A 19,026-nucleotide genomic window follows, 5' to 3' on the forward strand; every position below is an offset into this window, starting at 1 on the left:
TTTTGCCGGTTTGCAAATTATTTCTACTATTTGTTTATTTTTTGACGGTCCGCAAATTATTTATATTTGTTTACTTTTTGCCGGTCTGCAAATTATTTCGACGATTTGTTTATTTTTTTGCCGGTCTGCAAATTATTTCTATTTGTTTATTTTTTTGACGGTCCGCAAATTATTTATATTTGTTTACTTTTTGCCGGTCTGCAAATTATTTCGACGATTTGTTTACTTTTTGCCGGTCTGCAAATTATTTCGACGATTTGTTTACTTTTTGCCGGTCTGCAAATTATTTCTACTATTTGTTTATTTTTTGCCGGTCTGCAAATTATTTCTACTATTTGTTTATTTTTTTGACGGTCCGCAAATTATTTATATTTGTTTACTTTTTGCCGGTCTGCAAATTATTTCTACTATTTGTTTATTTTTTTGACGGTCCGCAAATTATTTATATTTGTTTATTTTTTTGTTGGTCCGCAAATTACTTCTTCGATTTGTTTATTGTTTGCCTGTCCACAAATTATTTCTATTTGTTTTTTTGCTGGTCCGCAAATGATTTCTACGATTTCTTTATTGCAAATTGCTGTTCTACGGTGTTTATTTTTTTCTGCTGTTTATTTTTTGTCGCTTCTTTAGTTTATTTTTTTGCTGCTTCTACTAAATCACACAAGTAACCTCGTCCATATTCCTCTGCGGAATTTCCAACGAATTGGTACATGTTGGGATGTGCGTTTCGGAGTTATGAGCCTAACGTGAAGCTTGATTATGTGTAATGCTTGTTATAGCGCTGCCATCTACCACATATTTTTTGAACTATGAGTGAAGTGTAACGTTTGAAGATTTTGTCGTTGTAGGCCTGTTGCTCTCTGCGGCGAGACTTTTTCATTTTTTTTGCTCTGGTCTCCCCCAAATTATGTTCCGGTCCGCTAGTAATTATTTCTACTCTTTACTTCTTGGGAAAAGTACGTCTTCAAAAATTTTCAATCCAATCTGAAACTCGTCATAAAGCGGCAAGCGCTTAACTTTCATTCATTGAATCATTGTTGGTTTTCTGCCGTTCGGCAGAGCATAGGTCTGTTGGGCAAAAAACCAAGTCTGGTGAACATTTTGGAATACCGATTAGCTCGTTAAAAATGGCTTGTGTTTCACGCACTTATCATCTAACTACGACATAAAGAGTCTAAATCACGAGCTTCACCACGTTGTGCTAGTCGGAAAGAATGGTTCACGCGACATCCCCCCCCCCCCATACAGCTGGCCGTATCTTTTACGACAGCAGCAGCAGAAGGGAGGGCGGTGGCAAAAGAAACTAATTTTCACAATGGATTTTGCACGGTAATTCATATAAATTATTTCAGAACATTGCAAACATACACCTGCTGGTCATTATTTCATTCATCAATGTGTGTACAATATATGTATTGTGAATGCATTAAAGTATTTGCCTGGTGCATGGTATTTTTATGTACTTGATCTCTGTGTGTGCGTAGTACGCGATGATGCACTGTCGCATTATTTTACTCTAACCGCAAAATTAAAAAAAAAAAAGCAGTTAATCTTCACCCCAGTCTATATCGTTGGTATACTGGACCGGTACCGGTTCGATATACAGTCGAATCCCGTTATAACGAACTCCAAGAAACTGGCAGGGCCGTCATTTCAATTTTTTCCAGGGGGGGCAAACAACATGTACCCAATATACGTATATATATATATATATATACCATTTTTAGTGTATTTTCAAAAGGTCGGGGGAGCAACGGCCCCCCCCCCGATCCCCCAAATGACGGGCCTGGAGACTGGAGAAATCACTTCGTTATAACGAAATTTCGTTACATAAGAATTCCAAGCTTTTGCATTATTCCTATGTAAACTTATCTGCGGGGAATTAGAAACGTGTTCGTTAAAACGAGGTTTTCGCTATAACGGTATTCGTCAAAACGGGATTCGACTGTACTAACGATATTGTGTGCTACTGGGGCATGATTCAACGTAAAGCCTTGTTTGGACAGGTAACTTTACAGTGATCCTAAAAAAATCATCCTAGGCCAGAACCCTTGCAGCTTCTCCAAGATTGTTCGGGAACAATGATAACCATGGTCAGCATTCAGAAAGTCATCGTTCAAGTCCGTGAAAACCGTTACTCCCACCCCCGGCCCCGCAACAAAAATAATTACCAAAATAATCACAATACGCAACACACCCTAGAACGCATTAAGCAATACACCTCACTCCCTCAAGAAATCAGAACAGCCCAGAAATTTACGAGAGCTGTTCATGCAATTCTCAAGTTGTCAAGCCCAAATTAAGGGTACGGTTACGTAATTTGCATTTTCATCTTCTAAGAGGTGAGTTATGCAAAAAAATTTGCATAAAGTAGATTGAATGTTTTTATTTTCCTTAATTGTCGAATTACTTCTTCATCTTTGTTTCAAAAAAGCTAGAACATCTGACTCGAAACGGATTATTACATGAATATTTTCATAAACATGATCGAATTCGTGTTTATTGCCTTTGTTTGTTATGTATGTAAACCCAGAATCGTTGAATCTTCACAATACGGGTAAAGAAAACGGGACATTTCTGCAAAAGCGGAATTACACGAGTATTTGGTAGGGCAATATGATAAAACGCGTGATGATCGAGACATTGAATCGATAAGTCTCCAGCACAGATCTGGATCGGATCTCAACCGTGAATCCCATTGTCGCTATTTTAGAGCCGATAACAGCTGGCTTGCAATTGATTAGCTTTTTTTAGCCCGACCCCACCATCTCTTGATTGGATCAGCATCAGGTAGAATCATCAGATATCACGAGCCCACCGAAGTATCAATGATATTTTATGGAAATTGTCGAATTCTTGATCCAATTTTTAACTATGATCCAGACAACTATGAGATTCTGGTTACTAGAATACTATTGGCCTTTTTGTGGGCTCGTGTCAGGGCCGGAACTGGAGCGGGGGAGCCGCACGGGAAGCAAAATTTTAAGCAGTTTTAGGTGGGGACAAAGAGAACCCGGTTATAAAATTACCGAATTTTAAAGTTGTGGGGCGGCAAAATAGTATTTGCCCCGGACAAAAGTCCTAGTTACGGACCTGACTCGGGTGCAACGTGAGTGTAAAGCTTCATTTCTTGTTTAGTCACCTTGATCAATTCTCCAAGTATCTTGGGGCTGTAAGTGATGAACAGGGAGAGCGCTTTCATCAAGACTTCAAGACGATAGAACAGCGCTACCAAGATCGCTGGGACAAAAATATGATGACAGACTACTGTTAGAACATAAAGTCTATAAGAGCGCGAATTCTTGCCTGCAAAAGTGCCACAAAAGTAAATTCAGAAAAAAACTAAAAATTTTATTTTGGAAAAAAAATCTGGGGCTTATAACAGCAAAAACTGAAACTGAACTCAGATTTGAAATCAGCATACGCGAATTAGATAATATCAAGCGCTTGCATATATGCAACAAAATTTTTGTTCCCCCAGTGTTATCTGAGTTTAATGAAAATAATCAATACAGTGAAACCTCGTCAAGTCGTCACCCTAATAAGTCGTAATTTTGCTTTGGTCCCGTCTAGCTTTCACAGATAACAATGTTATTAAACCCTCGTTTACTCGTCGCTAATTTCGGTCAAACTCGTCACTATTGAAAAATTTGAAAGAGGGGAACAGATGATTTATATGTGGCTCGCTTTAAAGAGCTTGATTAAATGCATTGTTATATGTTGCAAAGCTGCCATAAAAGCCTTATCTATTGGGGGGGGGGGGGAGGGGTTAGCGCACGCAAATTTTCCAAAAAACACATTTTTCAATTTTTAAATACTATGAAACTTTCTGCGTCTAACTGTGTGTTAAAGTTTTTGTTATAGCTGCATTAAAAGTATTTTCATATAAACTGCTGGCAGGCATTACACATGCTAATGTTTTTCACTAAAATGCGTTTTTCTAAAAATTAAGTTTTTTGTTAGATAAGGAACATTTCTTCGAACATCGCTCATTCAAATGTATTGAAACTTTGTGTGTGTCTCAACACTATAGTGTTACACACTTTAACGCGAGGATTTTTTATTAAAATTACTTAAAAAAATTTTATGGCACAAAATATGGGCAAATTTTGATGATTTTTTTGAAAAAGTTGCATGTTGTTCGAGTTGAATTTCGATAAAAACACAACCAACAATTAAAACCCTGAAAGCTCATGTTAAAGTATGTAACAGAATAGTGTTGAGAGACACACAAAGTTTCATGTCGTTTGAAAGAGCGGTGTTTGAAAAAATGTTCCTTGTCTAACAAAAAACTTAATTTTGAGAAAAACGCATTTTAGTGAAAAACATTAGCATGTGTAATGCCTGCCAGCAGTTTATATAAAAATACTTTAAAAAATACTTTTAATACAGCTAGAACAAAAATTTTAACACAGTTAGACGCAGAAAATTGCATAGTATTTAAAAATCGAAAAATGGGAAAATGTATTATTTTGTAAAATTTGCGTGCACCAACCCCCTTAAAATGGAAAACAGCTTGAGTAACAAATGTGACACAGAGGGAGTTCATTTGCTGACTGCATGGGCGGAGATACGGGAGGGGGGGCGTGGGGAGTCATTGCCCCCCCCCCCCAACGTCAAAGGTGGAGTCAACTGATCTAATGTATATATGTATTGACATCATCATTGTGCCACCCCCCCCCAGACTTCTAAGTCTATCTCCACCTATGGCTGACTGAAAAAACAAAAAAGAAAAGTCCTTGAAGCATTAAGAACTGTTCAGGCTGGGTCTGTGTTCTGCATAAGCAGCGAGGTATTTCCTAAGAACCTTCACTAATTTGGGGGACCTTCAAATTTGAATGAAATAGATTTGTTTTACACACCAGACATTTTTACCCCAAGTCCAGGAGGCCTTCTAATGCCAACTTTACCCTGGCCATTGCCCCTTTAAGTCAAAATCAAACCTCATATTCAATATTTTTTTTATGTTTGTACCATGTAGCATACTACATTGTGCTACTCAAAATATTCGTCCTCTTTACACTTGGTGTTGATGTACTTCCTTCGAATATACAGCACATTCTTTTTTTTTATAGATAATTAAATAGGAATTCCAAACATTTCTTTCGTTGAAGATGAATAAGTCCCTTCGAACTGTCCCGCTACTGTTTCAAGACTAAAAGCCCTTCGAGCATTCGTTCTAAGCACTTTTATGGTCAGACTTTTCTGTGAAACTTCGTTCTTCCAGATGTGTTTCCATCTCTTCCATTAGCGCAAGAAAAACAAGAAAACATCTGTGGAATATCAAAACTATTCCACATATATGACATGAATGTCGCTCTCCACTTGTTAATACAACCGTCCATCGCATGGTTCCGTTCAGCATATATACGCTCTAGCGAAGGAAAATCTCTATCTCCTCTGTAGCTTAGTGGTCAGAGCACTCGTCCGGCAATCGAGGGACCCGGGTTCGACTCCCGGTAGAGGCAGAGATGAGCTTTTTCCTTCCTTAAAAAATTAACATCTCAAATAATAAATATCTTCACAACATCCAGTCTTCTGTATATCTTGTATATTCCACATATAAAACTGATGCGCTAAGGATAAGAGTTAACTGTTATAACAATTGCTCTGATTAGTCTAAATTAGATCAAAAAATTGGTACAAATCGTAAGTGTACCTGTGTAAAATTTAACCATAATGAGTGAATACTGTAAAACTCAAAAAAAGAAAAAAAATAGTTTTTTTTTTCTTTTATAATCAATAAATATGTTACTATTGTAATTTTAATTTGTATGTTGATTAATAATATTCTCTTATTTTAAATTTATACGATTTTTACGGTATTGCACCTGATGATACTTCGCTTAAGTCGTTACTCCGCTTAAGCCATCACAATTTCCCTAAAACTTGAGTGACGACTTATCAAGGTTTTACGGTAATTATAATTTTGTGGGGGAAACCTCATGTACCATGTGACAAAAAAAAAAAAAATTTGGAGAAAAATAATATTTTTCGTATTTTTATAAAATTTTATTTCTGTTCACTGTCAGGAAAACAAAGTAAAAATTCAGATCTGAATAAAATTTCTGAAAGTTTAGTTTTTGAAAAATAAAAAAAATCAAATTTCATTATAAACAAATTTAAAAAATTACCATGACACTCATTAGACTTTTTAGTTCCTAAAAATCTTAATTTTATAAAAGAGTTTGAATGAAAAGTATTTGCAAAAAAAAAAAAAAATTAAACAAAGCGTTGCGCAAATGCTTCGTCAGTCAAAAATGGGGTGAGAGCAGCATCATGGGTCTCCCGGATAATTGATTTTTTTGAAGCCCCTTATCTGACTAGAAGTGACAAGGCTAGATTTATCAAGATCCTATCTGACTAGAAGTTTACAAATTTGTATGCTGAATCTCTAAAATCTTTAGGAGGTCTTATTATCACGAGTCCCTCCCCCCCCTTTTTGCTCTTGAGGCCCCCGGGCGGTGCCCTAGTGGACCCAAGTGTTAAGGCGTTGCTGCCATAGCACCCCAGCTCCGACGCTAATGCCACTAAATACGCGATGCCCCAATAGCCAGAAAAATGTTGGTGCCAACCAAAGTTGGGTAAAGAATAGATTTTTTTAACAGCTTTGGCGCCAATTTAGCAGTAGGAACCACCTCCTTCCCTCCCCATTTTTTGATAAACACACTTATGCGCATTCCGGCATGTTCGTTGTTTCCGAGCTCCTTTTTGGAAAGCATCATTCCTTCAAGAGACTATGTTTATTGACATGCACTTAGATGACAAATTTCAAATAATAAAATAGCAATATGTAGCAAACAGTAATCGTTGGAGAAAAAAGTAGGGGGGGGGGAGTTATTCGAAATACAAATCAATAAACATGACGTACAATCTGGGAATATAATATTTTAGGTGGGGGTGAACTATAACTAGCACGGTGTCCTTCACGAACCTTGAAATACAATAACATTTTTCAGATGTTAGCACATTAAAAAAAAAAAAGATGCATAATTAGGAGGGTATGAGTTGTCGTGAATGAACTTAGAAATATGGGTCGATCTGAGAGGAGTGCAAAACGTACATCCAAAAAAAACTATATAAATGATCAAATGCGTTCAAAATGTCATTGCAAAAAATACAGAGATTTTCTAGATTGAATTTAAATGATAACGGCACTTCGACAGGCAATTTTAGTGGATATAAGCGCAGTCTGGTGATCATTCTGCGTATCACTTCTTCATCCATCCAACACAGTGTTTCTCACAGCAGTGTGCGTCGAGCAGAGCCGTAAGAGCATCATGGGCCCTCCTGGCCAAGTGGTTTTTCCTGATGCCCCTACCTGGCCTGATAAATTCTCGGAAATTTTAACTAGATCTGATTTTGTGAGGCCCCCCCCCCCTCTTGTCTTGGCCAGGGTCGTCTTAAGAGTATCATGGGCCTCCAGGCCAATTAATTTTTCTTAGGCCCTACCAAACAAATTCTCGAAAATTTCAACCAGATCTAATTTTTGTGAGGCCCCTCTTTGCTTGAGGTCCCAGGGCCGTGACCCGGTGGGCCCATGCATCAAGACGGCACTGGCATCGAGGCTCCAATCAATATGACGGCGAGCTGGAGATATTGATTTGCGTGCCTATTTATGCTTTCAAGTGGTTCTTCTAAAAGTAAAAGTACCCACCAAACTATTCTGAGGAGTCCATGGGCGGAGATACAGGAGGGGGCGTGGGGGGGACATTCCCCCCCCCCTCCCCCAGCGTCAAAGTGGAGTCGACTTATCAAATGCATACATGTATATATGAAATGACATCATCATCATCGTGCCCGCCCAGCAATAATGACCGTGCTCCCCCCGAGACTTCCAAGTCTATCTCCGCCTATGGAGGAGCCGCATATAAGCCATGACTAGGACAAAGGGAGCAGCAGCAGGTGACAAAAGTTTGAGAACCACTGATTCAAGAGATCGAAATAGTCACCACTTGACAGTTTATCATACATCCCACTAGATGTCAGTAAAATTCAAAGGGACAAAACAGATCGAAACAGACGTTACTGAGATAAATAAGGATATAAATAATTTTTCATGTACCAAAATACTGTTTTTCTCATGAACAAAATCTACCAAAACGTAAAAAAAAAACAAAAACCTAATTTTTCACCACACCCTCAAGACTATCGATTTGAACCAATCCAAGAATATTTTGTTTCGGAGTCATCAATAAGCGGTACGTTTATTGGTCGATTTGAGCGGCCGAGAAAGCTTCCGATTTGATGTGCTGTAATTTTGCTACAAGTCGGTGGCAACGGTGCGTGGAGGGATGGACGGCGCTGTTGTATTATAGTAATATTTTAAATTAATTTGCGCAGGTAATTTTTGACAGGTGTGGATGGGAATGAATCATGTTGTCACAAAAAGTGTTGACTCTAGTTAATGAGTGGACATGATCCTCAACATTGTGCGACATGGAGCCTCTCGGTGGACCACCCGTCCCTTATTAATGAGTTCTCATTAACCCATGAGAGAAATGAGGAAAAGAAACATTTTTCTTCCTTCCTCATAACACACACACATCACAGGTGAGTAATGAAGTTATGTGTGTGTGTGTGAAAGAGAGAGTTATTGAGAGAGCACCTCTTCAAGGAGGTCATCGTGGGGTTAGCCGACCCTTCGCCTCTTGTTAATTTCTTTTCCCAACAGTCATCATTGACAGTGATATTGTTCAAAATATTGTGTTAATTGCTATTAATAATTCAATTTATAGATATATATATGTGATGTTTTTAGTATGTATTCAAAATTGTGTTATAACTCGATAGATGTGTTAAACATGGTCACGACAGCCTGTAACATAAGTTTCGGTGTTCAGAGGCTTATTTAGAGGGCTACAGCCAGCCTTCTCCCGGGGGGGGGGGGAAAGGAAAGGGGGGCTCTTGAAAGGGTTATTGTTTGTTTATTTCAAACTGAGCACATTGGGCCTGTCACCATTTAAGGGCGTTTTACTACCTTGTGAATTGCGCCGGAAGTGTAACTGTGTGTGCGCCATGGCCCCCCACATCCAGGAGTAGGGCCCCTGGTCAGACTTCTCACAGGCCTTGCTATATGTCATGTATAGCGTGAAAAAGCAAAAAAATTATGAGAATTATCCCAGGGCCCTGTCAGCCCCAGCCCTGTGGGGGCCATGGTGTGCGCCTAACAGTCTGAGTGCATATGTAGTGTTGTGTTTGGTTTTTCAGTGCTGCCATCTATATTTCAGAAGGGAAGCGAGTGATGTGTTATGATTGAATTACATTTGTACTGTTTGTAGGTCTGTGCCAAGATTTTTTAAAGGGGGAGATCGGTTCACATTCGCGCCTTGAAGTTGGGAACCGCAGAAAATCAACTTCAGCCGACCACCAAGGGTTATTGTTATTATGCAAAACAAGTGTAAACTTTTGTGGGGCCCCATTTGGCCCGGGGTCAGTGCCCTGGTTGTCCAGCCTAGTTACGGTCCTGGCTATAGTCCAGGATGGCAAATTTGAGGGATGGGGTCACACTTGGCCCTTTTTCCAAATGTGACCCTATCCTGCATAGGTGGAGATAGACTTGGGAGTCTGGGGGGGGGGCACGATTATGATGTCAATTCATATATGCATATATACATTAGAGCAGTCAACCTCACCTTTGATGCTAGGGGACAGTGTCCCCCCCCCCCCCAACGTCACCCATATCTCCCCCCATGAATAGGGGGGAAGTGCTGCAAACTGGTGTTGATCTAGGGCAGTGATTCCCAATGTGGATGTTAATGCCCCCTTGGGAGGAGCGATGGAATATTCCAGGGGGGTGGTGAAAGCTACGGCCATAACATAGGATCCTATGGGTTAGATTGCGTTGGGGGCAATGAGAGAAAAAAATTTCTGAAGAAGGGAGCGATGGGACAAAAAAGGTTGAGAAACTATGATCTAGGGCGATGTGCTAGGTAATGGTGATCACTCGTGCGTGGTGATCATTAATGGTGCGATTTATTGTTTAGGCTCGTTGAATTTTCTCATTTTTGACTTTTGGGAGGGGGCGATTGTCCCCCTCTGAACCATGCATGAGCTGATGCAGACATCTTCAGCTGTGAATAAAGGTTATGCCGATATTTTCAGTTACAAATGAAGCCGAGGGAGACACCATTAGCGGCAAATAAAGCTGAGGTGATATCTCCAGCTACAAATGAAGGAAGTGGACCTCTTCAACCCAGAACGAAGCGAAGACAGACATCTCCAGCTGCAAATGAAATCGAGCAGACACTATCAGCTGCGAATGGAGTGAATTCAGAAATGTTCAGCTGCAAATGAAGCTGAGGCAAAGAGGTTTAGCGGGGAATGGGGTGGAGGCCATCAGCTGAGAATAAAGCTAAGGCAGATATCTCACATGTTCAGCTCCGAATTGAGTGATGTTTGCATCATCATCAGCTGCGAATGTAGAGGATGCGGAGGAAACCTTTGATTCGTTGGATTGTCTCGTATTTTAAGGGACAGATAAATTTTTTCTGTTGTTTTTTGACTCTTGGAAGGGGCAGTAGCCCTTCTGGATCCGGGCTGTAACAAATTGATTGGAATTTAGAAGAAACGGCTCACAAATATTATGTTGTTCTTTCCAGAAAGCATCGTTTTGAATCACGAGACTCCCCCTCCTACTTCTTCCACACAAAGCAGATACTGTAAAAATGAGATGCCTAAACAACACACAATTTTAGGGTTTGTGTTATTTGTGGATTTCCCGTATTTATAGGTCCCCCCTAGGAATGCAGAAGTATGGCCGTATATTCTTCAAAATAATTCTGTAGAAAGTAGGAAATCCTTTTGCAGTCGTATTAAATATTTATTATTTGTATAACAGAGTCACTTTAAACAGCCGCTGTGGCGGTCGAGTGGTCATAGTGACGGACTCGCATTGCTGGGCCCCGGGTTCGAACCCCGCTGTTGCCGAATCTGCTGGAATTGGTTGTCTGTGGTTTCCAACTTTGAGGCACGAGCATGTGAGCCGATCTCCCCCCGTCAAAAAGTCTCACTGCAGAGAGCAACAGTTCTACAACGGTATACTATTTCAATCATTACACTTCATGTATAGTTATAAAAATGGATGGCAGATGGCAGCACTACACATAACAAACATTACACAACAGGGGCATAGCCAGAAATTTCAATCGGGGGGACCAAAGTGACAGAACAATAGATTCGGCCATCTTTTTCAGTCATTTTCTCACATTTCGGGGGGGGGGAACCAGACCTTAAGTCTCCCCCTCGCTACGCCCTTGTTACACATGCAAAAACAAACTTCACGGAAAGTTCACTATTCTCACATACACAGATTCCAACATGTACCGATTCGTTAGAAGTTCCGTAGAGGAATATGGGCACGAGGTGCATTTCTGAAGTAGTAGTAGTAGTAGTCACTTTAACCATTACACGCAATTAACGCATGTATTTCCAATGGGAATTTTCACATTGAAAAGCAGTGTTTGAGGTTTTTGATGCAACAGCTTAAAGGCGTGTATGGGTTAGTGCACGGATCATGCAATGAAAGCATTCACAATTGGTGGTTCAGTAATTTTTTAGGTGTTGTGAACGATTCTTGATCTGTTTGAACGGGATCTACCTGCAATCAGTTCTTTTTTAAATGAAAGAAAGAAAAGAACGTAAAGGATGTTTGTGGGCCCATAGATGGATTAGAACCGCTGCAGGGGGTTGTACGTTGCAAGATTGGCTCGCTACTGTATACACGCCTTAAACTGTGATAGTTTTTGACGTCTTTAGGTCATGTTTGCCATACATAGCTCTTGTAAGCATAAAATAACAATGGTGTGACAAAAAAGGGTAAAATTTCTATCGCTGAAATAATTGGATGTTTTCAGTTATTTGGTTGGTAACCATTAGTTTACCATTTGATTGGTCATTCTATTTGTTACAGATTTCCTCATCTTCATGGTGATAGAAATTTGAAGTTGTTTTAATTGGGGATGGAACCTTGGACTAGTCAAGGTAAGAAATATGTTGCTTTTACGGCAGGCAAAGAATGATGTAGTGAGCATTTGAAACATCTTAATCGCATGTCACAACTATTTTCATTTCAGGCCATGTCTGATGCGGATAGAGAAAGGTTGACACTGCCGACATCTCATGGCTTGTTCCCTCAGCCCCCGGCTCCAGGAAGCTATACAGGGACCACCACCATAACCAGTGCTTCTGCAGCACCACCCTTCGCTCCGCGGCCGCATTACAACCAAACGCACCACCACCATCATCACCAGCACAGGACTCATGGGACAGCGCCCTCGAGCCGCAGCGGCGGGACGTCGACGCACACGGACCACATTCCCCCATCCGCGACGTCTTCTTCTTCTACGGAATGCACGTGCCACGAGGTATGCTACTACTTCCAGCAGGCCATCTTCATACTTGCCATAATGACGGGCGTCGCGCTGATCATTGCGGGCACAGTCATGCACATTCAAAATGGCGAGCTCCTGGTGTTTGTCTACATCGGGGTGCTGCTGGCAAGCGTCAATACGGTCCTGCTGATGATCCAGTGCTGCGTGCGTCGGAAGCAGAAGAGGAGGGCCAGAGCTTATCAGGCGGCGGCACGTCCGTCTGCAGTTCAGGCCTCTACTCAGACCGGTGGTATGGTGCGGTACAAAACATTGACTGTCTCGTCTGGTGCCGAGAAGCCCCCCGTGGTTCAAACTTTACCGACCGCCGACGTTCAGCCCTTTCAGTACAAACATTACCACATGCATTCGCCGAATGTTGGTCAGCCTTCGTTTCAGGACTTTCCTGTCGGCCAGGAAGTTTTTGCACAATCCCCAACTGAATCTGCGCAGTCTAAGTTCTTGCACGGGGCGCCATATCACAGGTCTGGCTCTGTTGTCAGTCATCACAGGTATACCAAGGGACCCGCGTATCACAAATCACCTCCGCTAGGGCAAGTGCATAGACCGCTGTTGAGCACTGTTGGACCTCAGTTGCCACGGTGAGTAAGGAAGATTAAATATCCATTGTTATAGGTGTCAATGCATCTGATTTTCCTGCCCCATTAAAATCTTCCGGTTGGAAATATAGTTCTTCCAATTTTTCCTTCATGAAAAAATCCCTAAAAGTCCTCATTGAGCTTTGTTTGAATGGAAAAATCCCTAAAGAAAATACTCTTTCAGTCCTCGCAATTTCAGGCTGACCCCATTTTCTCAGGCAAAATATGGGGAATCGGCAAGTATGAAAAATCTAATTGTTGCCAAAAGCAAGCAAAATGCCTAATTATTGGCGAAAAAAAATCGGGACAGCAAAAAATTTATCCCGGAAAAACAGGACAGGACTATGGTCACCCATTGCAATTTCAAAGTCCCCAGGTTTTCCCTTTTATTCGTTTGAAGTTTTTTCTTTCATTCGTAATGTGTCATGACGTGATAATCTGCTGATTGATAAAGTCTGCGAATTGCCACCTATGCATTGTTTAATACTGGAAATTCAGTGTAAGGCAGGGCTGGACGAATTCCAGGTGCCAGGTCATCGAGGTGACTTAACAAATTAGTATTGATGCCGAAAATTTTCTTTGTGTAATTAAATTGCAGACTGGGAGCAGCACCAAAATGTTTCGAATTTATAGCAGCATATTTGCCAACTTGAAAGAGGTGTTCAATATGCCCGGAAGAAGTCAAATGAAACGCTATTTTGGGCCTTTTTCTTCTGGTAATTTGTTGCTTAGATTTCTTTTGTAATTTGGGGTAACTTGCGCTCCCAGATTCTTTTTGTTCATCCCGAGTTGACAGACAGCAAGAGGAAATAGACGCAAGTCCATTTTCCACAATAGAACATTTATTCAACGTTCACGAAATTAAAAGTTACACTAGTAACCAGGGTATAAAAAACATTTTTTTCTGATTTAAATCGGATTTTTTTCATCAAAATTAACAAACTGCTTATTAATTGAAGCACATCTCGATAATCATTAAGAATGCATATTTCCATATCACCTACATGCTTTTTTCTCCTAATCGCTCAAATTTAATTAAGCATTAATGAATAAGCTACGAATGAACTACAAGCAAAAAAATATGAACATCAAAAGTTTGTGTTCATGTCACATGAAAGGTCATTGAGCCCAAATTATCTTCATGTATTAACATGAAGGTTGCGGAAATGTGGCAAAAATGTTTGCGTTATCCCAATAAAATACACATCTGTAGATTTGTTATAAAAAATTATAAGTGACAGACTTCGTAATTACTTATTTATGGAATTGAAAACAGATAAATCTAATTTTTTTAATGCTATGAATTTTTGCCAGGTGTCAAAAATATGGCAAAAGTATTTGTTTTACCCAAATACATAGCTGCCAAGTCTCCCGAATTTCAGTTTCATCTCTCGACCTCCCGAAAAGTTTGTAAATCTCCCCAATTTTTACGAAAATCACAAAAACCCTTAATTGTCTCTAAAAATTCCCTACTTCATTTGAAAAGAATCCCTGTTTCTGAAAACAATCCCTAAGGAATTTCTCGTAGAGCAAAATGTCTTTTGTCTGTTTTTTTTCCCTTTCGAAATGACGTCACACGTCGTAAATGGGGAGGGGGAATAGTGAAAAATTCCTTTTTTTAAGGAAGTTTTACAAACCCTCTGATGGTAACAAGAAAATTTGTTTGTCTTATCATGCAGGGAAATGGCTTAGCAGCCAATAGTCCTGGATAATAATTGAAGATTATAGTGAAGCGCATGTGGTACGTCATTACCTCCTCTTTTGTTGTAGTTACGTACGTGCAATAACACAACATAGATAGTGATAAGCAAAAAAATATTCAATCAATTTTAAAGATACTTATTCAGATTAATTTTCCTTTCATTGCACGTTCCAGAAAAAGGACAAGTTGTGTTAAGGACATGAACATCGGTCATGGTGGAAAGGCTGACATTATCACCCATGTGAAATCAAAAAAACGTCAAGCAAGTGTCACAAAAAGTCACATGTTCTTCAAAAATTGATGCTTTTTCCCTTCATCTTCTGATGATTTTGGGGTCATTCGAGCAGAATGTTTGTTCACATCGTTTCTGATTGAACATTATATATTTTTTTTAGATCACCATTGAAGTGTTAGCCTCCAATTTCACTTGTTTTTAGCGTAGGGATTTTATTCCCAAGGGTTTAACTTCCATGTGTGTGAAGTCCCTATTTTATTTGACTTTAATTTTTGAGTAGAGATTTTATTCCCTACACTTTAACTTTTATGTGTAGAAAATCCCTATTTTATTTGGAAAAATCCCTTTTGTATGTATTATGGAGTTGTTTTACTATAAAATAGGCCTACGTGTCTGCGCGAAAATCTCCAGAATTTTCATTTTCAAAAGTTGGCAGCTATGCAAATAAAATATGCGTTGTCCAGATTATTTATTTAAAAAAATGATAAGTATAACGCTTTATAATTATTTATTCATAAAATTTGAAACAGATAAATTTAATTTTTTAATACTATGAACTTTTGCCACTGGCAAAAAATATGGCAAACTATTTTTGCCTGGGGTGGTTTTTACCATGGTTTTTTTTTGCGGCAGAAACTTCCCAACCTTGATACTAGGTTACTTTTACTTCAATTTCATTGAAGTTATGTAAAGGAAAAACAAAATTGGAATTTTTTGATTTAAATCAAGGGGTTTTAAATCGCCACACCCTGCTATTAACCAGGGATGGGACAAATATAGTGATTTGCCGAAACGTTGGCCGAATACCGAATATTCAGCTAATGTTTTGTCCGATTACCAATTTCCTTTGAAATTCACCATAATTATAAATACAATTGGTTGATCGGTTTTAATTGAAAATGAAATTATTTGTGGTATCAAAATGATTGATATTGAATTTTAATTGTTCCGTTCATTATTTAAATAAACTTTAAAGAACTGGTAACTGAAAGATTTTTATTGCCATGATACTGTCAAATTTAACGGTGATATATTTCACTTTAATATTATAGTGATACCTCGGCTAGCAAAAATGATTCATTCCGGAATCACGTTTGTTAGCCAAAACATAATTTCTCGTAGAAAATCATTTGAATTCGTTCCGGTTTCTACCTAAAATTTAAAGATTATTATTTTTAAACACCAATGAAGTGCTTCATTTGTTAAAAGCAATTACTGGTATATTGAACAATAAAATGAAAACAAATACCTTTAAAACAGGGGGGGGGGGACGGTACAGTAAAAGGTTCACCTTGACTTTTACATTGAAGCGTGTAATTTACACATTTTACAGGGCGCTGTAGCCCAGGTCTATAAGACACTGGTCTGAAGTACCTAAGAATGTTTAAAGGTGTCGCAAGTTTGATACCCGGTTCATCCTTGTCATATAACCACGGGTACAACAGAAATGGTGACATGACCACAGGAAAAGATTGCCACCTCAGGGAGTCCCACATCTAGGGATTTGCGCACCAACCTCTCGATAAGTATTAAAAAAGGGCTATTGTTCGGAATCTGCAATAAATTGTGAGTCCCGGTCTAATTAGCCGTGGTGCGACAAAAATGATCAAATAAACACATTTTGCACTGTGCTGTTTGAAAGTGGTCTCGAAAGAGCGTCGTTCTTAAAAAAAAACGTTCATGTCTTCATAATTTGCTGTGTGCATTGTCGAAGAAAGTTGACAGACTTTGTACCTTGGAAGACCCCCCACTGCCCAAAAAAAATGTAATATATATTGTGAAGAGAGACAAAAGAATTATCTGTGTTTGCTAGTGCACCATTTTGACCGAAAATTACTTTTGCAACCAAGTCATTTCAGTCGTTTTGCTTTGACTCGAGTCAGTCTTACGGGACGTTGAAATAGTGCTATGAATTTGAAAAGGGGGGGGGGGGTAGCCCCCAAAGGAATGTTTAGTACTGTTCTGCGACGAGCCCTTGGCTGACTGGAAATGTTCTGCGGTAAAAATCCCCATACATGTAATAGTGTTTTTTGCACTTTTTCTTAAAATTCTTCCAAATTGTTCTGCGACGTACGTCACAGATTTCGACACATTCTGCTTTGGGGGGGGGGGGGGTAGTCTCCCTTCAACTTGCTCTTTCTAATTTTTCAAGTGGGAGCGCTGTTTAACACGAAAACAGCATTTCAATTTCTTTTTCCAGCCTGCTGCAATCTCTAGCTATGCATGAATCAACGATAACTAATCATCTGTGCTCCCGTCTTTTGCAGGTCTGACGTTGGTCTCCCAGAAGGTTTCAGTCCTTTGATGCCGCCCCCAAGCTATGACGATCTTCTCAGGTCAGGCCGTTTGCCTCAAGAAAATACAATAGTGCACTTGATATGATGACGATCATCATCATCATCTGCTGAATCTCTTGGGTTTAAGTTCCATATCAGTACAACTACGTCAATGATGCTGCGCTGGAAAGAAAAAAAGAGAATCTGTCGTTATCTGCCTTACAGAAAAGAAGAAAATGATCGAGTAAACACTTTGTTTTCGATTATTAATATCATTTCAGAGATTTATTATGAAAATCAATATCTGGGGAATTATTCTCAACCTTTTCATATCTTTAAAATTCCCCTCAGTAATGTATCATATCGTCTTCTCGTGATTAGGAATTAGAACCGGTTTCAACTGCAATGTTGCATGAGTAATTGTGTTTTTATATATAGATAAAATTTTCCTGCTAATCAAATAACTAAGAAATCCATTGCGGTATAGATGCATTGATAATTGATAAATAGCGCCAAATAACTTGTCTAAAGAATCGCAGGCATAGCGTTCTCTTGTGATTTGAGGTCTCACAATTCGCTGGGACTACCCATTCATGAAAACTGTCAAATGGACTTCATATGGAGAGTGTTGTCCCTTTATTCAACATTCTTCGGATTGTTGTTTGGGGTCTTGGTTGATACTATGGTGGCTCATTCATACAGAGCGATTCTTGAATGCTTTTCCACCCACGACTGACTCCCTTGTTCTAGTAATCATGTACTCGAGATGCTCTCATAGCAATAACAATCATAAGTCGGCTGCATTTGATTCCGTCTTAACTGCTGACTTGGTCCACATCAGTATTCTTAGTATGACTCTATGATTGTTTTGAACAATCGACACGAGAATCAGATTACATCTGAGACATTTTTACTGGAATGTGCATGCTGTTGTACCATTTTCAGGCCAGAACGTTTGTATCCCTTGCTTTGCACTGACAGAAGTTTTTACTGGGTGGCTTCTTTAATCTCAGTGCAAGAATAGGATTAGTGCATGAATTTTTTTGGTTTGCAAGTGGGATAATGCAACCATACACAGTGGTCTGGTTTTTTCCCGCTTTTTTTTCCTGAGTATGTCAAAGGCAGTGAAATATTATGCGCTTTCAGGTGTCTAAATGTCTAGCATCAGCCCTGTTCCTAATCATGTAAGAGCGTGCCATCAGTTACCTTGTACAGGAAAAATTACTCCCGATCTTGAAAAATTGATTGTAGATGTTATTGTGATTGACTTCGAGAGATTTATTAGATTTTTTTAAATGATATTGTCGTTTATCTACTGACTGGTTAATTTGTTTTCTTGTTCCGTTTTGTGGTGTTTGTGTATGTTTGTTCTGACCCGAGTGTTTTTGTTGTTCGAGTTTTTAACTTTGTTTTTTGACAGGAGATGAGTTTATAGTTTTTGCTTTTATTCTCGTTCGTCGCTGTTGATCTTTCTATATTTTTGTTTTAAGAAATAACACTGCCGTTCATAAACATTATGCTTCACACACGGTTCACTTATGTTGTGCTCACTCATATGTTTCGCATATCTTATGTTGGAAACCCAATCACGCAAGGAAATGTGTCCCCGAATGGAAGAATGGAACGGGCGAAAAATAATCAAAATTATGATATATGTATGTGTTGGTAATACTACTGCTACATTCGGAAGGTTCCGGAACTTATTGCGGAAGAATGAATACAGATAGAACCTGTTTATTTGGTGTTTCCTTTGAAGTAACTATTTTTGCCATTGCTCATACAAAGATTTAAATTCGGGTTGCAAGCCGCATTTTGTCACATCCTCCAGTGCCTTTGTCACTATTCA

At 39.3% G+C, this 19,026-nt stretch overlaps 1 protein-coding gene across 2 annotated transcripts; it reads left to right on the forward strand.

Annotated features, from left to right (window-relative positions):
* The first annotated feature begins 8,294 nt into the window (after positions 1-8,294).
* On the forward strand, positions 8,295-17,410 carry LOC149070736 (uncharacterized). Of its 2 annotated transcripts, XM_089248617.1 has the most exons (4): positions 8,295-8,553; positions 11,912-11,982; positions 12,075-12,970; positions 17,172-17,410. In XM_089248617.1, the coding sequence occupies exons 3-4, from the start codon at positions 12,078-12,080 to the stop codon at positions 17,284-17,286; spliced, it is 1,008 nt and encodes a 335-aa protein (XP_089104743.1). In that variant the 5' UTR covers positions 8,295-8,553; positions 11,912-11,982; positions 12,075-12,077; the 3' UTR covers positions 17,287-17,410. The 2 variants fall into 2 exon arrangements, with proteins under 2 accessions (XP_089104743.1, XP_089104744.1); XM_089248618.1 differs by lacking the exon at positions 8,295-8,553 and having other exon boundaries at positions 11,893-11,982.
* The last annotated feature ends 1,616 nt before the right edge of the window (positions 17,411-19,026 follow it).

This window comes from Pholcus phalangioides, unplaced genomic scaffold (genome assembly GCF_987345545.1).
Source record: "Pholcus phalangioides strain wild (caught in Gottingen) unplaced genomic scaffold, Ppha-v1.0 ptg000020l_1, whole genome shotgun sequence".
Lineage (NCBI taxonomy): Eukaryota > Metazoa > Arthropoda > Arachnida > Araneae > Pholcidae > Pholcus > Pholcus phalangioides.

Bases quoted from the DNA above. Each gene is read 5' to 3' on its own strand.
- LOC149070736 (XM_089248617.1), top strand. From the start codon at position 12,078: ATGTCTGATGCGGATAGAGAAAGGTTGACACTGCCGACATCTCATGGC. The intron at 12,971-17,171 runs GTGAGTAAGGAA...CGTCTTTTGCAG, and splicing joins GTTGGACCTCAGTTGCCACG to GTCTGACGTTGGTCTCCCAG.